The 24,354-nt window shown below is 39.5% G+C and overlaps 1 protein-coding gene across 1 annotated transcript in view; it reads left to right on the top strand.

Annotated features, from left to right (window-relative positions):
* The window catches only part of DOCK4 (dedicator of cytokinesis 4), a 480,919-nt gene that overhangs the window by 359,206 nt on the left and 97,359 nt on the right, over window positions 1-24,354 (top strand). The window contains exons 24-25 of the mRNA XM_029233259.1: window positions 13,175-13,302; window positions 15,611-15,745. Coding sequence (XP_029089092.1) covers window positions 13,175-13,302; window positions 15,611-15,745 — 263 coding nt within the window. The remainder of the gene's footprint in view (window positions 1-13,174; window positions 13,303-15,610; window positions 15,746-24,354) is intronic.

The raw sequence follows: 24,354 nt of genomic DNA, 5'->3' as shown, positions 1-24,354 counted from the left end.
CATTATAGAAATATTCAGGCCCTCTTGTATATATTCACTTCCTTCATAGAAGTTTCCACTATCAGAGATTCCATTTCTATTTTCTATGCCTTTATTCTATAGCTATAAAAGCATTATTTTAACCTCTTGAAAATATTTTCATCTTTTAGTCTTTATATGATGACATGTTGAATGTCATTAAGTAGAGTGCTTCTTTTTGACTAATATTACACTTTTATATTTATCCATGCTATTAGATATAGCTGTAGTTCTTTTTTACTCGTGTATAGTATTCCACTGAGTGTGTGTGTGTGTGTGTGTGTGTGTAAAATGGTTAATTTATTTTTTCTCCTGTTGATAGACTGTTAGTATGTTTCTGATTTTTTTTTCTGAAATAAACAATGCTTGAAACAACATGAAAGAAAGTTCAACCTTCTGATTTTTCCACATAAAAACACATCTCATCCTGGAAAAGAGATGTTTCTCATGGTAGTTTTCAAACTCTATCCCTGAGAGCCCTAGAGGTTCTGCTTCAGTGGTTGGGGCTTCCTCCAGGGTTAAGAAAAGGTGGTGTGAAGTGGAAGGGGTTAAGGTCCAGACCAGGCATCCCAATTTGACTAGACTTTCAATTTTTTTTTACCAAACTGAGAAGAGTTCATTCCCCTCTCAGAAGAATAGATGATTTTTACCATATTACTCCCTCACAGGCCAGATAATTCTTTGTTAGGTTAAAATTTGACACCAAAAGAGCAACACAGGTAATGAAAACTGTTTTCAAATATAAGGAAATTATTTGGGGGGGTTGTGTTCATTAATTGCCCCTGGGAGATGTGTTTTGTCTGTGGGCTCAGTTTCTTATTGATTACTGATGCTCAGGAGGTGGTAGAGAAATCAGAACTTAGGAGAAACAAAAAGTAGCTGCTACAAGCCAGAAGAAAAGATACCAGCTCTCTGTGGGAGGTGATGAGATTATTTAGGGGGCCAGGATAGAGGGACTCAAGAGACCAAGGATGTGTGGACCCTGGAGGGTCTGTGCTTGTGATCTGGAGGAGAGGCTCAGAGCCAGTGCTGGGATTTAGTGATGGTGACACTGGTGTGGAGGAGGAGGGGGAGGTGGGGGAACCTGCCTCTCATGATATGTGGGACAGTCACCATGGAGGATAATTATGGGGAAGCATAAACTTTTGGGAAGCAAAGCAGCTCCCGATCAATGGAACACTTAGAAGCATGTGCAGATGTTAGTAAGAGGGTCGACTTCTGTCAGTGCCCCAGGAAGATAGAATTAGCTTGCTGTTTAGTGACTCACTACTGAGGAAAATAGACTGTCGTCATGTATAAATGGCAGAGCGCATCTGGAAGGAGGCCATCTTCATGGAGGAAAACAGCAGGCATTTCTGAGAGCCTTCCAAGGCTCAAACTACCCTCTATTTAAATCACATGGGACCCAGCAATAGTGTTAGCAAACCTAGAAAGTACTTCTAGTGACTCTGAAATTCTAAGTCAGAAACTGTGGACTTGGGGGATAGATGGAGCACATCTGTGTAGTCCGGTTGAAAGATGAGATACTGGAGGCAAAGATGTGCAGTGCAAATCATTGGCTCCTTAGACCGTGTCAAAGAACCAGGTAGGAGGTCTTGGCTGGTGGTTAAGAGGAGAGTGTGAACCCTACAAGGGCCATGGCAAATCTCACAAAAATAAGCAGATTCTGTCTAATTGGAAGAAGAGGGACAATATAAAACTGTAACTAAGGGCATTGTGTGGGTGCAGAGAACCATAGTAAGAGAGGCTCTGGTAGAGAACAACAGGTAAAGGGATTAAGTCTAATACATTTGACCTCTACTTAAATTAAAAAAAAAAAGTACACACACTTCTTAAAACAAGGAAAGGAGTTTTTATAAAGGGAGTTTGGAATTTGGTTGCCCCAGTTTTGTCTTATTTCCCCCAAAATACCTATAACCAAATGACAGAGAATGGGTAAGTATTGCCTAGGAAGCATAACCAAAAAAAGAATAGCATCACCAAAATACGGTGAAATCAGACTCGTGTTTTACATATAGTTTTGGCCTCTTAGTTTCCTATTGATGCTACAACAACTACCACAAACTTAGTGGATTAATGTAACTCAAATTTCTTATGTTACATGTCTGTAGGGCAGAAGTCCAAAATGCTTCTCACTGGGCTAAAATCAGGGTGTCAACAGAGTGACGTTCCTTTGTATAGTGTCTAGAGGACAATTCGTTTTCTTGCCTTTTACAGCTTCTAGAGGCCACCTGCATTCCTTGGTTTGTGGCCCCCTCCTTCATCTTTAAAGCCAGCAGTGTGGCGTCTTCACATCTCCCTCTGACTCTGTCTAGCTGCTTTTACTTGTAAGGACCCCTATGTTTACATGGTGCCCACCTGGATAATCTCCCTATCTCTACATCCTTAATTTAATCATTTCTGCAAAATCTCTTTCATCTAACATATTCTTTTCACATAACATATTCACAGGTTCTGAGAATTAAGATGTAGATATCTTTGGGGGCAACTGTTTATTCTGCCTACTACATATGGGTAAAACAAACAGTTCAGAAGCAGTGTGATGGCGTAGAAGGTCAAAAACACTCAGAAGTCTATGAATTTTATTTACTTATTGAAAGTAAGATAAATGGAACACAAAGTGCTGCATTCATGTAAGTACACACATCTTGGCCAGATGGAAGTTACAAATGACACTTTTCTGATTAAAATTATAAATCTGAACAGGGCAAAATAAAGTAGGGATAAGTATGTTACAGGGTATCAACTGGCTATGTATTCAGCTGAAGACAAAGTACTTAATTCTTGACTGCCGTAATGACAGTTCCATTTCTCAGGACGTGGTGTATGGCAAAGATAATTGCTACTCTGAGCTGAATTCTGATTAGCAAAGATGAACTGGTTAGTGATAGAGAAGTGAGAAGAATCTGAGAAAGTGACCTCATTTTCTGGGGGTTCATATTAGCTAGAAAGGAATGTGGAGCACAATTGACCCACACTTTAAGAAAATAAATTTCAAAACATTTTGGAGAACAAAACTGTAGATGTTACAAGCCCCTAGGAAAGAGAGAAAGTTCTGAAAGTTGGCTTAGTACTAGAATCCTACTAGTGTGCATGTGTGTATGTGTGTGTAAGGAGATTTATTATAAGGCATTGCCCCATGTGCTTATGGAGGTTGAGAAGTTCCAAGGTCTGCAGTTGGCAAGCTGGAGACTCAAGAAAGCAGATGGTGTCGTTCCAGTCTGAGTCCCAAGGCCTGAAAACCAGGAGAGGTGATTGTATAAATTCCAGTCTAAATCTGAAAGCAGGAGAGGATGGACTTCTTAGCTGAATGACAGGCAGGGAGAGTAAACCCTCCCTTACTCCACCTTTTCTTGTATGCAGGGCTTCAACGGATTAGATGAGGCCCACCCACATTGGGGAGGACAATCTGCTTTACTTTGTCTACCAAATCACATGTTATTCTCATCCAGAAACACTCACACAGACACACCCAAGATAATGTTTAACCAAATATCTGGGCTCTCATGGCACAGTCAAATTGACATATAAAAGTAACCATTACAAATCCCAAGGAGAAAAAAAGTGGAGGAGACACACAAAGGAAGCAGCATGGTTGCAGAATACCTCTAGTTGAGCTTAGATTAGAAATTAATACATACAGAATACAAGGTCAGCACCACAAAAGGGAATGAAAAAAGCGATAGGAAGGTTCAAGCCATCTTGAGTTAAGGGCCAAGGGGCAGCCTCAGGGCTGGAGGCATTCCACAGCCAGGCAGGACTGAGTCAACCCCTTTGAGCTGCACCCTCAAGGTGAGAGTCTAGGGCATCTGGCCAGACCTGAAAGACTTAGCTCAGATTTAGAATTTAAGCAGGTTGTTATTTGATGTCTAAATCATGTGGGGTCCAGTCAGACGTACTTAAGGTATAAAAGTTGAACAACTGACTTTTCCCTTTTTCCCCACAATTCTATTCTTCCTGTTTTTTGAAGGCCAGGAAAAGGTCTCAATGATGTTGCAGAAGACAGCTTTAGCAATGGCAAAAAGAGTAGATTTGAAGTATAGAGGTTGGGGCAGGGAAGTGTGGAGAGCGGGAGCAGAGGGATGGTTTAAGCAATGGGGGTGAGAGGGCAGGTGCTGAGTCTTCTCAGACAGCAAGGTCAGGCTCTGGGGGACTGTGGTTTTGCATCAGATTTGCACTGGGCTCCATTGCTTGTCACTTGAATTGTTCAGCAGAGGTCTGTAGTCATTGCTGAGCTATTTGCTTGCTAAGAAAAAGTTATATACATTTCTGCTTTGGGATAATTGAGCAGTTTATCAGGCAAACCTCAGCGCAGATAATAGAGGTGAGCATAAGTGCACTGAGTGTGTAATGACGAGAAACATGACAGTGCTACTTTCTTTTCCTACAAAATAATCAGATTTCTTAGGGTAGGGATTTCTTAAGAAAGCATCCAAAAGTCATTTTTTTTTCCTTTTCACCAGAAACTCCTCGGCCCCTGTTAGCTCTTTTGTGGATTTGATACAAGGCTGCAATGAAAGTAAAGGAGAGAGGGAGGAAGGTGGACTATTAGACTATTTTTACAGTTTATTCTGGGAATGAATGCCTCCACCTCCCCATTCCACCTCCCATTTTAGGCCATAATATAAAGGAAGGATGTGTGATGGTTTATCTATTAATTTGACAACTTTAAGAGGGAAATATTACTACAGTTGACGGATGCCTGGTACCTTTTATTTCTTAGAACTATAGTTAAAGCATAATTGAGTATTGACTTCTCTGGCACTGCAAGTGATTAAATTTCTTTCACTTTTGAAAATGCCATTTGCTTAAAGCTTTTCTATTAGCCAGAGCTTTCACTGTAGTAGATGCGCCTTATAAAGATGAGCAGAGTTGCATGAATAAGGGCTGCTCTTTTTCCCTAGAAGTAGAATGATAATGCAGGACCACTGGAAGAAGTGTAAAGACCTTAGTCTTTTTAATGTAGATTTCATGTTGGTTAGCAAATATAAAAATAGGGTTTTTTTGTTTTTTCTTTTAAAAATCCCCTGAGACCTCAAGAAAGCCTTTGTTAAAATATCCTTAGTGTTTTGCCCCCTCTAGTCTCAATTCCTTCATCCACTCCCTGCTCACTGCCCTTATCTGTGTTTTCCCCCAGGTCCCCTTGCTCAAAGTGGAAAAACTTAGGAGCGAAGGCCTTTCTGGGTGGCCTCCACCATCAGGGAGCTCTGAAAGCACTTGCTGAGAGTTTCATAGTTTTCATAGTTGTTCAATCTCTATACTTGTCTTTTATTAAAGATTTGCACACATAAAATTTTTAAGGTGTATATATTAGTTAAAACCATGTTAAAGTGCAGGTTCTTAAAGAAGTACTTAGAAAGGGGCTTCTTTGGAAAAGAATTTCCATATCTTTCCCTAGAAGAGAAAAAGATAAAATTAGGAGTTTTAGGTAATGCGCCACTCTGAACATAGAACTTAAGGTGAAAAATATGCATCACCAAAATCGTAGCCAACCCTAAGTTTTATCTGTGGCGTTTGAAAATAAAGGTAAATATACATATTTTGGGCTACTCACCATCCAATTTCAACTCTGTTCTCTGACCTTGTTTCTAATCTCTTCAATACCGATTGAATGAGCAAGCACATTTCTGGAGAAAGGGGGAACCCCTATCTTTTCATTTCTTATCTGTCACTCAATCACATATGCACAGATTTCCGGGGGGTGGGGGAGTAGATCCGGGATGTGTGTCTTGTTTCCAATGCCACAAGCAGCTGCCGTGGTTTGCGTTGAAGTATGGTGTTAGGAATGGCTGCTTTCTCCTGGGCGCCCAGGGCGAGTGCCAGCCCGTGGAGTTGCTGCAAACTGGACTGTGATAATGTGATGTGCAACCTACTTACTTCCCATTTAAGCTGGGTTAAAACATGAACACAGAAATGTCAGGTCCATTTCAGTTGCCTTTCAGATCCAGTAGAACTCATGGTGTAGCTCATTCATTCATTCAACAAATGTTCATTGTGAGCAGACCCCATTCCAGGTATTAGATTACAAGTAATGTAGCAAATTACAATACAGTCTTTGTGGCAACTCTCCACCTAGAGACCTCAGAGTCGTTCCTGAAGCCCTCTTCTCCCTTTGCCCTTCGTCTCCACCTACCACCACCACTGCTCTTGGGCCTCCACAGCGTCTCGCATGCCCAGCCATTTCTCCCCTCCCCAGCTCCCACCTCTCCATACAGACTGCCGCCTGCTCTGACCTGCCTCAGTGGTTTCTATACTTTTTCCCCATATCTCCTTTCTCCTGTCCATCTGTGTAGCCATAGTTCCCTTTCAGAAACTCATACACTCCAGGCCTTGTGATCTGGCCCGGCCCACCTGCCTGGTCCCATCTCCATATTTCTTCACTCTGCTTGGAACCCACTTTCTCCTCTTCCTTTCTGACTCTAGTTGACCCCCATGCACCCTTCAGGGCTCAGTTGAACTCTCATTTCTCCAGAAATCTTCTATCTGCCTCGCCCACCCCATTATTACTCCCATTCTTTGGCTTTTTACTTCTTGGATAACCTAACACATCTGTAATAACTAAAGAATTGGTGATTTAGTTGTTTAATGTCCGTCTCCTACCCTCATCCCAGAAGGAAAGCCTCAGAGAGCAGGGGCTATATTTATCTTGATGACAGTTCTATCTTAGCTTCTGTAACAGTACCTGGTACATAATAGTTGCTTGATAAACGTTCCGTGAATACTAGGTACTGGGTCATGGCTAGGGATCAGGATGGAGCAGTGATAGCTATTGAATAAATGATGTGCATTAAAGAAGGAAAGTTTTATTACAAAAGCAACTTTTGAGCTAAGGTTGAGCATGAACATGACAACAGAACAGTGTTCAGTGCTGGAGTCCCAGACCAGGAGCAGAGCACAGTTGACAGAAGTAAAAAGTACACCTAAGGCCAGACCTCCTTGTGCTGGTAGCCCTGTGGCAGGCATTAAAAGAAATACGAGACTTCTAACCTCACTCCCAAAAGAGATCAAGAAATCACTAAGAGAAGACAGGTGAACACAGATAAAGGCACTTTCCCACTGATGGATACTTTGCATTCCTTCGGATTTTGCTTTAGGTGCGGGGTGTGGGAGGGGATTGAATCCACTGGGTAAGAATCACACAGAGAGATCATCCTTAGCCCTGTATTTTGTTTTCTTCTGTGATCCTGACTTTGTCTGCCTGGCATGTAGCCCCTAAGTCATCTGTGATCCTTTCCATTCTGAATGTTGTCTGTCCTCTAATGTCTGAAGGGCTGGTTTGCAGGTTCTGTTGCTATCTGTAACATCGGCAGTTCAATTCCTGGTGGCTTTGATGACAAAGACCTAACCCAGCTCTGATTTCAGGGCTTCCTGTGCGGCTGGTGCTTCCCTGCAGCCAGCAGCTCTGCTACATGCAAAGCTGTGCCACAGCTGGACCTCCTGCCCACCTGGTTTACCATCTCCCCGTCCTGAGGCTGCCACAGAGCAGCTGCTTAGGTGTCCTTGCTGATGTCCAGCCCATGCTGGGACAGTTTGTGGAGAGTGGCCAGCAACCCTGCATGCCACCACAGGACTCACAGACCTCACTCCCGTGGGGACAGATGGCTACAGGGATTGTTGTCTAAAGCTTTGTTGATAGAGGAGGCAAAGATGACGACTTTCCTCGAAATCAACCACAAGGAGGAAATTCATCAGCATTTTTTAGCTGCTTCTCCTCCTTCCTAGCCCCACGCCCACTGGAAATTGCTATCAGGAGCTGGCTTTATCCACTCAAGTGTGTACAGGCAAAACAGAAAGTGAGACACGATACAGTGAGCTTTATATGAGATACATAATATGAGTGTTTTGACCCTTTCAAGGATAGAAGCTGTATAACGGATACTGTTGTTAAATGTTTAGGAAGTTAGTGTCTGTTCAACTATGAGTTTCCTTTTTTCTTTTTTTAATTAATTAATTAATTTGGGGGGCTGCATTGGGTCTTCGTTGCTGCACTCGGGCTTTCTCTAGTTGCAGCGAGCCGGAGCTACTCTTCAATGTAGTGTGCTGGCTTCTCATTGCGGTGGCTTCTCTTGTGGAGCACGGGCTCTAGGAACATGGGCTCAGTAGTTGTGGCTCGTGGGCTGTAGAGCACAGGCTCAGTAGTTGTGGCGCACGGGCTTAGGCACTCCGTGGCATGTGGGATCTTCCCAGACCAGGACTCAAACCCGTGTCCCCTGCATTGGCAGGCGGATTCTTAACCACTGCTCCACCAGGGAATTCCCTTCTATTTCCTTTGAGCCTTCTTGATGAATCCAGGTATTTTCTTTTAAACGTAAGCGTTAACATTTTAACCGGTCAGCTTGTTTGGCATTTACCCATCCATTCTATCCTGTGCATTGGCTGATACTGCCCTACTAATGGAGAAGCAGCAAATCTACACACCACACATGAATTATTTGTCTACCTTACTTACTTTTTTGGCAGTAGAGATTTTCTTAACAGTTGGCTGCAAATTGAATTTTTAGAAATCAAATCCCACTGGCTGCAAGAACATATCAGATAAGCTTTATCTTCCTTTCTAATTAAGCATCACTAGACAGTGACTCCTGTCATTTAAGCTTTCAGTTTCCTTTTCTTGGTTCTTTTTCTCAAGTAATTGATTTGTAAATAAGTATTTAAGTTCCCCGGTCACACTTCCTGTTGAAAGGAAGCCTGCAATGAATTATTTTACAAGTTTGGGTTTTAATACTCCATGTTCGTTTTCTTAAAGTGAAGTGTGCCTGTGCCTTATGTGGTTTGTTTTGATGGTGAACCTAAGGCCATACCTCCTTGTGCTGGTAGCCTGGTGGCAGGTGTTAAAAGAAATATGAGACTTCTAACCTCACTCCTAAAAGAAATAAAGAAGACAGTAAGAGAAGACAGGCAAACGCTGCTGAAGGCCCTTTCCGAATCGTGAACACTTTGTTTGCATTTCTTATGATTTTCATTAGGATACAGGGTCATATACTTTTTCACCCATGGATATACCTTATTTTATTGTCTAGGAATCCAGTGCATGGTTAAACTGAGTGGGTGAAATTGGCCATCCTTGTCTTATTTTTGATCTTAAGGAGAAAGCATTCATCCAATCTTCTACTATTATTATGTTAGCTAATGGCAGGCACTTCATTAATGCCCTTTATCAATTTGAGAAAATTACCTTCTATTCTTATCTTCCTGACAGCTTTTATCATTAATGGATGCTGAATTTTGCATTTTTCCTACATCTACTGCTAATATGGTGAATTATATTGATTGATTGACTTTCAAATGTTAAATCAATTTGCATTCCCAGGATAAATCCTATTTAATCATTGTGTGTTTGTGTGTGTGTGTGTGTGATGTTAAAATTTTATAAGGATTTTTGCATCTGTGTTGATGAGAAATGTCAAATCTGTAGTTTTGTCTTGTAATGTCTTTGGCTAATTTCGGCATAGATAGTGCTGGCCTCATAAAATGAGTTAGTTGTATCCCCTGTTTATTCTATTTTCTGGGAGGATTTGTGCAGACTTGATACTCTTTCTTCCAATAAGTGCTTCATAGAATTCATAGAAGCCACCTGAGTCTAGAATTCTCCTTGTAGGCTCTTAACAGCAAGTTCAGTTTCTTTAATAGGTATAGAGTTATTTAGATTATCCACTTTTCCTTGAATGAGTGAAGTGGAATTATAATTTATTGCAAACTCTTTATAAGACACATGGTTTTTTATAAACCAAAATTAATCCATTTGAATTGTTGCACAGATGACATCTTTTAGAAAATCAAGCAGAGCAGGACAGGGGCTGGGGCATTTGTAAGTACACATCTCATAAATAATATGCCCATTATTGGCCCCTGGTAGGCACAATTTTGTGCTCATGACATCATGTTGAAAAATAAACCTTCAGGACAATAAGCGTATTCACTGTTACTTTTTCAAAAGATTGAAATATATACTGCATAAGTCAATTTTTAGATTACTGTTACCTTACTATTTCAAATACTAATGCCAAGTTAGAGATCGAGATAAGACTTCCATTTAAGGGAGGATTGACACATGTGTTTATTATTCACAGACTGACTCACTGAAACTTATTTGTAGCCCCCGAATCAGTACTGTGGCACTTTTATGTTCATTCACGGGCATGCGCAGAGTAGTGAGCACTTTGAGTTCCGGGATGCACACATTCCCAGCTGAGGTCGAGTAAGGCGATGCTCTGCTTCCGTTTCCACTCACGTGGGGATGAGCAGAGGGCAGAGGCAGCAGAGGGCAGGAAGCTCCAGCTCTGGGGCCAGTTTAATTCCCAACTCTTATCCCTGTTAGTGGGGCTCCCTCAGGCAGGTCACTTCACACTTCTGAACCTCGTTTTCTCTTTTGTAAAATAAAGAAAATAGAATCTACCTTGATGAGTTGATTTTAGGATTTCAGATTGTAATCTCTGTGAGGTATACACAAGTACCTATATATTTCTCCTAGGAGAAATGATTCCCTTTTCTCCATTTCACTGTTCCCAGTGACTTTTTAGGAATGAACTACCATGCATAAGAGGAAATCAACTCTATGTATCTTTCTTCCCTGATGAAAGTGAATATGAATATGAGCTTTAGATATTAAACAAACCTTGCTTTTAAGATAAACCTCATCTGGTCCTGAAGTAATACTTATTTTATATATTGCTGGCCTTGATTTGCTAAACTTTTGAATTGTGGTTTCGTATCTATGATCAGTAAAGGAATTTTAAAAAAATATGGAATCTCACAAGTTCAGGAGAGTGGGAGAGGAGATGGCAACACATAAGAGATATCAACAGTTTTACAAAGTCTGATAGCAGACAAGAGAAGGCTGAAACACAGACAGGTTTATGGAGTTGGAGCAGAGCCAAGAAACAAACTAGTTTATACCACAGAATTGCAGAAAACTCAGGATGGTATCAGAAAGGATCAGGAATTGAAAATATGAGGTATCTCTGAAGATTAAGGGTGCTAGAAATTTTTTAAATCTTTAGAAGGAATATTTGGTATCCCACTCCACCCTACCTCAATCCCTCCTCTATTTTAGCAAAAAATGGAAAGTTTACTCTCTAGAGTAAGTCAATGAGACATGCCTGGATTCAGAAGAATCAGACAATGCTAAATTTGGGGGGTGAGGCTCCACACTGTAAGCAGATTAAACAGAGGGACCCCTGCCAGCCACTTCCCCACCAGCCACTTACCATCTTGATTCCACATCACCCAGAAAATGATGGGTTCATGCTCCCCAGAGAGGAGATTAGCAGATTTCTCTCTGGAGAAACTGACCAGCCCAAGAGCAGACATCTCAGATTCTGAAATTTGGGGGTCCCCTGATGGAACATCTGCATGTCTCTCCTCCCTGTGGTGAAGCCTCACCAGTCCACAAGCTTACCTAGGCACACAGGTATTTTTTTTTTCCCAGTTAGCATTTCAGTACCTCACTTGAAAAGATGAAGGGACAATAAAAGATCACCAAATACTGGAGAAAAACCTCTAATGTGAAAGGCAGAGGCCCAAAGGAAGAAACAAACAAACAAAGAGAACTTGAAAGACAAAGATAATTAAGGGAGAAGAAAAATCAAAAAGTTGTCTCTGATTTCCCCAGAGAGAGAAGATAGTGTATCCATGAAACAAGAATGGGAAGCTATAAAGAGATCATTCAGAGAAATAAAGACGAATGGCTGCATAATGAAAATGCAACACCTCTTGTTTGAAAGTTATTAAGAATTTCATGATGGCTGCGGCACATCATTACACCAAGTGTCGCCTGAAAAACAAAACAAAACAAACAAAAAAAAACGCACAACCCCAGAGCTGTGAGTTAAGTTTTATTTGGAGCAAAATGAGGACCATAGCCCAGGAGACAGCCTCCCAGATAGCTCTGAGGAACTGCTCTGAAGGTAGCAGGGGAGGTCAGTATATATGTGATTTTGGCGGGCGAAGGGGGATATGTGCAGTCAAGCACACGTTTTGGTAGGAGGTGGCTGCTAAGCACACGTCTCTGTTAATGATTTTAGTGCCTTTCTAGATATGAGAAGATGTAAGAAATTGGGCTCATAAAATCTTGTGAAAAATATCTAACTATCTGAAGGCCTGTTGTGCCAGTTTTTCCCAGAGCACAGAGTGCTTCATTCCTTATCTCCACCCTGAACTCCTTTCAGGGCATGTTGAGGGTCAGCGACTGCAGTGGCTAGTGACTTCATCCTTGTAGAGGCAGATGGCGAGAAACAATTTTTTGTCCACACAAGCGCGGGGCCTTTGTGGGCACAGGGATCTGTGTGACTGCACAGGTTGTACGGCCACAACACTGGACTTGAAAATGAGAAGGACACTTGGAGATTAACTATATGATAGTGTAAATAAGAAAATTGAATAGAGGAGTTGGAAGGTAAAGTAAGGAAATTGCCCAGAATTTTAGACAGAAGATGAAAGAAATATTCAAGAAAAGTAGAAGACAGCTGAAGAGATTCATGACATGAATGTAGTCAGAGTTCCAGACGGAGGACAGAAGAAATAGTGGGAAAGAAATAATCCTAGAAATAATTCAAGGCAAGTTCCCAGCACTGAAGGACATGGGTTTATAGAGTTAAAGAGTCAAGGCAAGTCAAATAGTCATGAAAGTTTGAATTACCAAGAATAATTTCCTGAAAGCTTTCAGAGAGAGAAAAACAAAAATACAACAAAAATCTGATCTTGGACAAAGGGTTGGAAGTCAGGGTAACAGCAAACGCAAAGTGTTCATTTAGCCAGAAATTGTATACAGCTCTTTTGAGAGGCTGGGGAGAAGAAAAGGGGGTGAAAAAACTAAATTCTCATCTACCATATTAGGAAGTCAGTAGATGATCCGTCTCAATGAAAAATCTGGAAATAGCAAGAGAAGTGTGCCATTTAGGTATTGGGAAGTAAAAAAAAACAAAAAAACAAAAAAAACACCTATTTCAATAAAAGAGTCAAAGGTCTCGCAAGTGCAGGAATCATGGGTTGGGGAAGATACTACTGTTTTTCAATATCAACCTTGTAGAGCTAGTACCTTTCTAACTACATGTATTAATAATTTAGCAATTAAAATTAGATGAAAGAGTAGATAAGGATTTGCACGAGGTTTGCACGGGACTCTTCCATGTGACACTAATGCTTCTTCTCCCTCCAGATTCCCGGTATATTCTCTTACCTGTCGTGTTACATCACCTCCACATGCACTTGCAAGAACAGAAGGACCTGATCATGTGCGCTCGGATCCTTAGCAACGTATTTTGTCTCATCAAGAAAAATAGCTCAGTAAGTAAATACAGGTTATAAGATGTAGTTCCCATCAAATGGCTTCTGGAAATAAAATTTTAAAAGTCTTCAGATAAACCACACCAAAGAGTCATCCTTTGAGACTCTCACTTTTATTTCCAGCTGCGTTGGACTTTTTACTTTTCTTCTAAAGGAATGTTTTTTTAACCTTGTGGGATCGCTGTAACCCCAAATAACCTGGGTTTCCTAAACTTGTATTTCAAGAAAGAACTGAATACCCAATGAGAAAAATTAGAAATCTCAAAGCCTCCCACATGTGTCTTTAATCTTGATGAATGCTCTGTGGCGAGAATAAATTATTGCTTGCAAAGACAGCCTGTTTGGGCCCATTATGTGAAAGATTGCATGATGATGGTCCAAGCTTGGCCGTGAGCCTTGGGCCCAGCCCCGTGGAGATAGAGAAAGCAAAGGAGAGCCTCAGGAGCCTGGGGGTATCTTGCACCACAACTGTTACTCACCCGACAGTAATCACTCAATTGTTATGACAGTAGTCACTCAATTGTTATGGCTTTAGGAATTCCTGTCGTGTTCCTGACTCTGGAGGCAATACAATTGCACTAGACAATGCAATGTCAATAGAGAAAAACCACATGCTTGCTTATAAACAGGGACAACTCGGAGTATGCATGTTCATGGCTCAGGGGTCTGATGTGAAGTCAACATATGAAGTATGCCCTATTCAGTTCTGTCAATCTGCATCTGTTCACTAAGGAGCCTCATCCGTAACAAGCTTTACAGAGCAGGGTTTGGCAGTGAGTGCTAAGATTCATTTCTCTGTCTCCGTTTTACTGCTATGCTACAGTTTCCCCATTTTTGTTCCTCTGACTTATGACCTTCTGAAGAGCTCAGCAGTCAGCTGACATGGACTTCCAGTGGAAGTGGTGGAGATAGGGCCCCAGTGCTGTGGGAACAGAGTTGGCCCTTGAGAGAAAAAGGCCAGAAGCTCTGTGTCTAAAAGTGTAGTACAATAGCACAGGGAACTCTACTTAATACACTGTGGTGAACTAAATGGGAAGGAAATCTAAAAAAGAGGGGATGTATGTATATGTATAACTGATTCATTTTGCTATACAGTAGGAACTAACACAACATTGTAAAGCAACTATACTCCAATAAAAATTAATTGAAAAAAATAAATAAAAGTATGGTATAAGACACCTGCATGGGAAGGACCATTGCTTTTTACACACCCAATTGAATAAAGCATAGCTACGCTGGGCCTAGTTAGAATGTTTTTGCGAACTCTTAATTGCTGAGAGTTAAAAGTAAGTTCAAAAGTTCACTGCAGAAAACTGAAAACATCAGGTGATAGTAGAGGTGATTTTTTTTTTTTTCTCCCATTTCATTGTTAAAGTTGCAGTCAATTTTTGTACTTATCTGATAAGGAATTCAGAGCAGAAACTCTGCTCTGGGGGAAAATCCTTAGTAGTTTTCTTACAAGTGTAAGAAAGTTTATCATCAAATCCTAGCCAAAAAGCTCTTTTAAACTCATACTTTCTAAAAGTTTTCTTTGCAAAGGCAATCTCCTTGGTACAAAGTATTTGTAATCATAGTGCTTCGTCTGGTGCAGGTATAATAACTCAAATCCACTACATACAGTCAGTGCAGAGCAATTTGCATTTCTCGCTCAAGTCCTGGGGGCTTAGATAGTACTAATTTTGCTTTGGGGAAGCAGTCCCACCATGACCAATGACATTAAGTCCAGTCTGTAACTAACAGTATTCACCCAGACTGAATGCTGTTTGCTAACCTTTACATGTAGGGATTTTAAAAAATCATTTTTATAGAAATAGTCATTTGTACTTAAAATAGAGTTTTGGAAAATGACCTGTGCAACTCCAGTGATGAGAAGAGTAAATGTAAGCACAAACTGAAATCAAAAAATTATAATTTTTCTTAAAACCAAGAGGGACGTTTAGTGAAGAATCAGGCCCAGAAAGGTAAACTGACTTGCACAGGGACACACACCATGTTAGTGACATAGCTGGTGTTCTGAATTAGTCTGGGGTGCTTTCCAGAACACCACCCCATCATTTTACTTGTACCCACTGCACAGTGGAGTTGCATGCTCTTGGATAAGCTGTTAACATCTCCGTGCCCTTTGTTATCTATAAACAAAGGTCATTCACTTAGGTGAGTTAGGGGAGGTCCAGGTCTGTCAAGCTCTCGAGTTCTCTGACTCTTTGATTCTATATTTGGAAATGTGCTTTTTCCCCTTTTCCAGTAAAGAGAGATTAATATATACTTTAAGCCACAATTTCCTGAACACATTATTTTTTTTCTTAAGGAAAAATCTGTGCTGGAGGAAATAGATGTGATAGTGGCCAGCCTGCTGGACATCCTGCTGAGGACCATATTGGAGATCACCAGTCGACCACAGCCATCCGGCTCCACCATGCGTCTCCAGTTCCAGGATGTCACGGTAAGGCCGTAAAGCAAATGGCACACCAAACAGCATAGCTGTGCTTGTTAAAGCCTCAGTTGCTTTGAGGGTGGGTTGCTGTTTATAAGCAGCATATAAGATATTTTTAATATAAGATACTTTTAATTACAGAAAGGCCAAATTGGCGCAGTTTATTTTCACTTTGCCCAATTTAAGTTAACCTGGTTCTAAATCCCCAGTCTTCTTGATAACTTTTCATTCTTTTTTTTCATCCATCGAATTGCTTGGGGAAGTGAGAATAGTGAAATAGAGCAATAGCAGCTGGGGGTCCTGAGTTCTGATTCTGAATTTTTCACTATGACTAGTAAGAATCTTAATTTGGGGTGGGGTGAGGGGGGCTCAGTTTCCTCAGCTGTGAATTGAGAAAGTTTGACTTGGTAACTTCTAAGATGTCTTCAAGCTCCACTATTATGAATCTAATATAACATGATTTATAAGAAATATTAAGACATAATTTGTGTGATAGTTCATTTGTGTATATATTTATACGTGTGTGTGGAGAGCGAGAGAGAGAGATACGTAGATGGATGGATTGGTACATAAATTGATTTCTATTTAAAACTCACATTCAATTGATCAAACATTTGTTTTTTTTAGGTCTGATTAAGAACATTCTTCCAAATACCATTTGCAAAAATGGCAGTAGATGCTATAGTTTTCACATATAGATTATTTACAAAAATGTCAGCCTTTTGCCATTATTTTTACAAATTGTGCATTATAGAACCCCTGTCTTAAGAATGTTTGCCTAGCCCCTGATGAAAATAATTTTTTTTTTTACTTAAAAAAATAAAAAGTCCACCCTGGCTCTCCTGCCAGAGTTGAATGTTTAAGGATGGCCATCTTGCATTGAATTTTATTTTTTCTGCTTTCAGAGCTAAGATTTACCTGATTCCTCCTGCCAAGCCCTGGGTTTGGGAAGTAAAGTTAAATTCTTTCTTTTAACAAACTAAGGTTAAAGAGAGTATGAAAAAACTTCCTAATATGTGTAATAGCTGTACTGCCTCATTAAAAGAAAAGAAGAGCAAGCAGTTAATTTCTCATGGTCTGATGGAATTTTCATGTGTAAAATGCTGCCTACCTCATAGGGTTGGCTTTGTGTATTTAGCTATTATTGGGTTCATAGTAAATGCTCAAAACGTCATTTTTTCCTGAAAACCACTGGAGTTCATTATGGGTTTGAAAGTTTGGGGAGTTTTGTTTTGAATTTTTTTGTTCTGTCTTTTCATGTTTTTCTGAACTTTTTATTTTGCAATAATTGTAGAGTCACGTGCAGTTGCGAAAAATAACATAGATATTCCATGTGCCTTTTCTCCAGTCTCCCCAATGGTAACCTCTTATCGAACTATAGAACAGTATCACAACTAGGCTATTGACATTAATGTAATCAAGATGCAGAATATTTCCATCACCCCACGAATCCCCCATCTTGCCCTTTTACAGCCAGACTCACTTCCCTCCCATCTTCACCTCCTTCTTAAGCCTGACAACCACAAAATCTATTCTCCATTTCTATAATTTTGTCATTTTAAGAATGTTGTATTTGAGCCACTTCACTGTATGGCAGAGATTGGCACAAAAATGTAAATCAACTCTACTTCGATTTAAAAAATTAATTAAAAAAAATGTTGTACATGGGCTTCCCTGGTGGCGCAGTGGTTGAGAATCTGCCTGTTAATGCAGGGGACATGGGTTCGAGCCCTGGTCTGGGAGGATCCTGCATGCCGCAGAGCGACTAGGCCCGTGAGCCACAACTACTGAGCCTGCGCGTCTGGAGCCTGTGCTCCACAACAAGAGAGGCCGCGATAGTGAGAGGCCCGTGCACCGCGATGAAGAGTGGCCCCCGTTTGCCACAACTAGAGAAAGCCCATACACAGAAACGAAGACCCAACACAGCAAAAATTAATTAATTAATTAATAAAACTCCTACCCCCAACATCTTTAAAAAAAAAAAAATGTTGTACAAATAGAATCATACAGTATATAACCTTTTGTGATTGGCTTTTTTTTTTTTTTTTTTTTAAGTCAGCATAATCCTCTAGAGATTCATCCAGGTCATTGTGTGTGTATATCTATATATAATTTGTTCCTTTTCCTTAGTCAGTAGTTTTCTTGGTATGGTTGTACCACAGTGTGTTTAACTATCCCCATTGAAGGCCATCTTGGTTGTTTCCAGAATTTGGCTCTTACTAACAAAGCTACTATAAACATTTGTGTGCAAGTTTTTATCTAACCATAAATCTTCATTTCTCCAGGTTAAATACTCCCAAGAGTATGACTGCTGAATTGTATGGTTGTTGCATATTTAGTTTTGTAATAAATGGCCTAGCTGTTTTCCCTAGTGGGTGTATCACTTTACATTCTCATGCACACAGTGTATGATGAATGATCCAATTTCTCAACGCCATAGTCAGCACTTGGTGTTTTCACTTTGAAGAGTGGAGAGGGGATGGGGGCGTTCTGATAGGCAGGTAGTGACATCTTATCATGATTTTGATTTGCATTTCCCTAATGGCTGATGATGCTGAACATCTTTCACATACTTATTTGCCATCTATATATCCCCTTCAGTGGGATGTCTTTTTATGTCATTTTCCCATTTTCTAATTGGATTGCTTTTTACTCTTGAGTTTTGAGAGTTCTTTATATATTCTAGATCCTTGTCCTTCATTGAATATGTGGTTTACAAATATTTTCTCCCACTCTGTAGCTTGTTTTTTTCAGCCTTTTAACAGGTCTTTTGTAGAGCAAAAATTTTTCATTTCAATGAAGCCCAATTTATCAATTTTTCCTTTTACAGATCATGCTTTTGATGTCAAGCTGAAGAACTCTTTTTGTCTAGCCCTGTATCATGAAGGCTCTCTCCTAGTTCTTTTTTCCTAAAAAGTGTTAGAGTTTTCTATATTACATTTAAGTCCATGAACCATTTTAAGTTGATTTTTGTATTAGTTATGTCAGATAATTTTAACATCTCTATCACCTCAGTGTTGACATCTCTTTTCTTTTTTCATTCAATTTTATATCTTGATTTTGGGTATGATGAGTGATTTTCAATTGAAATCTGGACATTTTTGTATTATTAGACTCTGGATCTTATTTACACCTGTTTCAGGTGGCTTTATGTCACGTGACTTGGCAGGGTAAGGGATTGGGTGCCAATTCATTATGGCCAGATGGAGGTAGAAGTCCAGGTTCCTCGCATTGTCTTCACTGACACAGACCAGTTGTCATGAAAGTCCCTGCTCCCTATCTTGCTGCCCACTCTGGAGAGAGATGTTGGGTGCCTCATCACAGCCTTTGGCTTTTGCAGGTGTGAGAAAGGCCAAAGTGTTTTGCAGAATTCAGCTGCAGTAGAGCAATGACTGCTAAAAGTTTTTTCTTCTTAAACTGCCCATTTCCTGATCCTTTGGCCCAAGAGAATAGGCTTTTGGGGGGGATTTTCTTTGCAGTAGTTGGTGTTTCAAGACGGCCAGCTTCTTCGGCTCCAGGGGTGGGATATATGAGGCAAAAAGAAAACCCAGAGAACTCAGCACTATGTCCTTCCTTGGGTCCAGGGTCTCTAGCCAGTCTTTTCTTTCCACCTTCCAGAGTCGTCTTCTGTTTGTTTTATATATAATGGAGGGGTTTTAGTTGTACTTGGCAGGAGGAATTGGGAAAAACATATATACTCCACCTTCCCAAAAGCAGAAGAAAGGCTCCTTCATTTTGGTTTTGATGGTAACATTTCAACTGCTTCCTGGCAATACAGCTCGAACACAATTCTAAAATTATAATGGCAGAGCAAACAAAATCATAGGAAATGCTCCATGTGGTCAGAGACTGCCCGAGGTCAAAAACTTTTTCAAACTGCTTTGTATCCATAGGCAGGGTTGAAACTACCAGATTTCTCTGGGACACGCATGGCCTGTAGGGCTTCACAGAGTAATAATCAGTGCAAATTAAGAGACTTGAGAAGGCAATGCATGAAGCTCGTGGATGGATTTGGGCAGGCAGTTTCATCGTCCGGTGTGCTACAATTTTAGGAAAATCACGTAAAGTGAAACCTTCCCCCACGTAGCTATGTTGTGCCCCTTGCTGTGTGAAAAACCAAGCTCACTCTAGGTATGTGGGATGAAGTTTGCGAGAAAACATGCACCTAAATTGTTTGGCACCTTAGTTTTATGCTTTAAGGCTCTTTTTTTTTTTTTTTTTGAGTCCTCAGGCAGACCTGGTTTGAATCCTACTCTTCCCTTTGATTAACTACGCATGCTCTTGGGCAAGTTACCTAGTATCTTTAGCCTCTGTTTCTTTGCCTTTAAAATAGAGAAAATAATTGTACTTATCTCAAAGTTAGTGTGAGGGGTTCATCAAATCTGTAAAAGTGTTTAAACAATATCAGTACATTTTAACCGTTAGTAATTGTGGTAGCAACAGTGGTCCGTAATATTATTATTATTATTACAGAAGTAATACCTGTGTTGTTGTTGTTATTGTTACCGAATTAACCAAAATCAATTACATACTCACAAGTATAGAAAAGAAAGGTGGCTTTAATCAGAATGCCGGCAATCTGGGGAGATGATGGACTCAGCATCCCTCAAAAACCACCTCTGAAGATTCTGCTCAGCCATGAAAGGGTTTAAAGGGAAACAGGGTAGTAATCTCAGTTCATCATTGAGATGCGGGTCACAGTCATTGCCATCCCCAATGTGTGCAGGCTTGTCAACTCCCTTGTGATCTTCCTCTGGATGTTATCTTGTTCATACAGTTTGGTCACACATTCTGTTCGGGAGATTACTGAAGGGAAAGCTAGGGAAGAGATCTGGTCATCTGTTAATTACTTATTCTTCATTTCTACTTCTTTGATGTACGGAAAGAACTGACAAGTTAGGCAAGGTATTGTGTGATTAAAAGATTTGAAATGTGTGCTTGGGCTGGAGATGAGTAGAGCATGGAGGTCCCTGGTTTAAAAGTTAGTTACAATATAGCTTTGCTAAAGTGACAAGAAAAGGGGCTTCCTGCTCTTATAGCAAACAGGGCAGTTTCCTGTAAAAAGCGCTTACATTATAATGAATTCTATGGTGAGAAATATGTTCTGGTCATTGACAAGGTCATTTCTCTGGGCACTGAAGACCTGTCTAATTTCTTCATCATTTTCTCTTATTTAGAGAACAGGCTTTCTGAATAGGGAGTCTTTACATGGCAGTCCTACACTGAGCACCCTTCAGTCTTTACAGAAAAGGTGCCCACAATAAGCAGACATAATGTAGGTAAAAGTTGGTCCCACAGTGTGTCATGGTGAAGTGTTTCAGCTCTCTCTGAGTACCACGGCTGTCACCCTGCCTCCCAGTAACACCAACAGGACGATTGGCTTCCACTATTGTCATAATTCCAGATAATAGTAGCCTTAGTTTTACTATCTAAAAGGATTGTACTTTATGTTCTTCTACCAACTGTTCTTTTAGGTTTAAAATACTCTCTCTAGCTGGAAAAAAAAAAAAAAGGCAGCACCATTGTAATCGGTTCCTTTCAAACATCTAATTGTATGTGGAAGCAGATTTTATAAAGAGGCATACATGGCTGTTTGTTCACCCCCTCAAACTAATTGGACTCCAGAGTTCCTTACAAGTGATAAATTCTTCTTTTCTTTGCACATAATTCTGTTCAGCACCATTTATAGTGCAGGTGACTCAGTTCAGCAGGAGCCACATCTAAGATATACTCTGCATTTGTTGAAAGTTTTTGCGCACCATGGGCTGTGGTTGGGGGAAGGAGAAGAAGGCAGGAGAATTCTGTGAGATGTTTCTAAATTGTGGGTATGTATAATAGAAGGTTTCTTGAAGACTGTTGTAGCCGTCTAATAATTTTATTCACAGTTATTGGTGGAAATGCCCAGTATGCTCAATCTAGTTGTTAAATGGATGCAAGCCACTATAGCATAGAGTTCTTTCTGACGGTGATTTGTACATAAAAAAGTTCCAACACTAAAATGAAGTGAATCTTGGCCAACAGTGTTTTTTTATTTATTCTTTTTAATAAATTGTGAGTCTAGGGTTTTCATGTAGACACTTAAAAATCTCTTAGAAACAAAGTTACATTACGGGTAAAAAATATTGGACGTCCAGGCCTCTTAACAGGGTTAAATGTGCTTGGAGTTCCTAAATTGATGAAGTGAATAAATAAAATGACATTGTACAGTAAATATTGGGATTGACAACATGTCTTAATTGTGCCGAGATTAGATATCGGGATGACAAGTTGTTTGCATTGGGCCTAAACCAGATGTGACAGATATAAATAGGTAATGATATGGATTCAAAGAGGTATTCTCCTAGGTATGGTGACTGTAAAGATTTAATGAAAGTCTATTCACTTTTGAATAACTTTTATTATTGCTAAAATTATTAAAAATAATGTCATTTAAGATATTTCACTATTCACAGAATGTATGTTGAAATAAATAAGAATATTGATCTAGTAGCTGCATTGGAGACAGTGTAGATAGGATGTAGAAAAACTAAGAGATGAAACATTGAATGCATTTCTGCCAACTAGATTTACATTTTCATGTCAAGACATAAGAGAGGCTAAAAGGTACAGACATTGGTTATCAACAGACAGATTCTTATATACCTATTTGTATTTGAAATATAACCCCCAAGCTCAGTTATATTTCCTCAATAAAATAAATCAGTCTCTGAGCAGCAGGAAGAAGAGCCAGAGATACCTAGGTTAACACCCCAGCTTCACCATTTTCTGACTGTGGAACGTGGGATAAATATGTTATTAACTTTAACAGATCTCACTGTAACGTTAAGTTAATAGTGTCCACCCAGCAAGGCTCTAGTGAGGGATAAACTTGATAATATAATCAAAATACAGCAACATACACATAGTTCCATAAATGATACTATTGTCATAATGTCTTATTTTTTAAAGCTTAGAGATATAATTGACATGCAAAATATTGCATGTGTTTAAAGTCTACAGTTTGATAAAATTTTGACATAATATATATACCTGTGACCCTTCATCACTATCCAGATAATGAACATGTCTATTACTCTCGCAAGTTTCTTTGTGCTTGTTTGTATTCCCTCCCTCTTGCCCCTCTTCATTACCTCATCCCCAGGCAACCACTGACCTACTTTCTGTTACCACAGATAAGTTTGCATTTTCTAGATTTTTATATGAATGGAATCATACAGTATGTGGTTATTGTTGTTGGTTTTTTGGGGGAATGGGGCAGGAGGAGGGCATTTTGACTTCTTCAGTATAATTATTTGAGTTTCATCAATGTTACTTTGTTTATCAGTAGTTCATTTCTTTTTAATGCTGAATATTTTATTATATGGTTATGCTATAATTTGTTTATTCATTCACCTGTTCGTGGGCGTTTGGATTGTTTCTGGTTTGGGCTTTCTGTTCCATTTACCTATTTTTCTGTTTGGACATCAGTAACACAGTATCCTGATTACCTTAGCGTTATAGTTTAGTTTCGAAGTCAGGTAGTCTAAGACCTTTAACTTTGTTCTTTTTCATAGTTGTTTTCACTATTCCAGGTCCTTTGCACTTCCATATGAATTTTAAAATCAGCTTGTCACTTTCTGCCCCCCAAAATACCTGCTATGATATGGAGTGGGATTGCATTGAATTTATATATCAATTTGGAGTGAGTTAACATCTTAACAATATTGAATCACCCAGTCTATGAACATAGTATATCTCTCTATTTATTTAGGTCATCTTTAATTGCTCTCATCAAGGTTTTGTAGCTTTCAGCAGATCTTACATATATTCTGTCATATATATCACTAAGTAGTTCATATTTTAATGGTATTATAAATTATATTATTTTAAATTTCAATTACTAATTGTTCATTTTCATTATGCAGAAAATTGATTTTTGTACACTGAACTTGTATTCTTAAACATTGATTAACTCACTTAAGTAGTTCTAGTAGCTCATTGTAGATTCTGTAGCATTTTCTTTGTACACAAATATGTTGTCTGTGAATAAAGACAGCTTTTTTTTTTTTTTTTTTTAAAGACAGCTTTTTAAAAATTCCTTTCCAATCTGTATTTCTTTATTTCTTGTTCTTTATTGCACTTACTAGAACCTTCACTGTAATGTTGAGTAGAAGTGGTGAACTGTTTGAGTTTGGGGATGTCTGAAATGTCTTTATTTTGTCATTGTTTTTGAAAGAATTTTACTGGGTAACAAATTCTTGGTTGATAGTTGTTTTCTTTCAGTACTCTAAAGATGTTGCTCCACTGTTTTCTAGCTTGTATTGTTTCCAGTGAGAAATCTCTCATCTTTATCTTTAGTTTGTATTGTTTCCAGTGAGAAATCTCTCATCCTTATCTTTCTTCCTCTGGATATAATGTGTCTTTTTTTCCTCTCACTGGTGTTAAGATTTTCTCTTTATCACTGGCTATCAGCAATTTTACTATGTTGTGCTTTGGTGTAATATTTTTCATGCTTTGTATGCTTAGGGTTTGTTGAAATTCTTTGATACATAGGTTTATGCTTTTCAAAGAATCCGAAATTTTTCCCCCTTATTTCTTCAACTACTTTTCCTGACCCCTTCTCCTTGAGGTCTGCAATT

Source organism: Monodon monoceros, unplaced genomic scaffold (assembly GCF_005190385.1).
Source record: "Monodon monoceros isolate NGI ecotype Baffin Bay Population unplaced genomic scaffold, NGI_Narwhal_1 Super_Scaffold_2, whole genome shotgun sequence".
NCBI classification, from domain to species: domain Eukaryota; kingdom Metazoa; phylum Chordata; class Mammalia; order Artiodactyla; family Monodontidae; genus Monodon; species Monodon monoceros.
The sequence above is the reverse complement of the archived record's forward strand: the minus strand, read 5'-3'. Positions and strand labels throughout refer to the sequence as shown.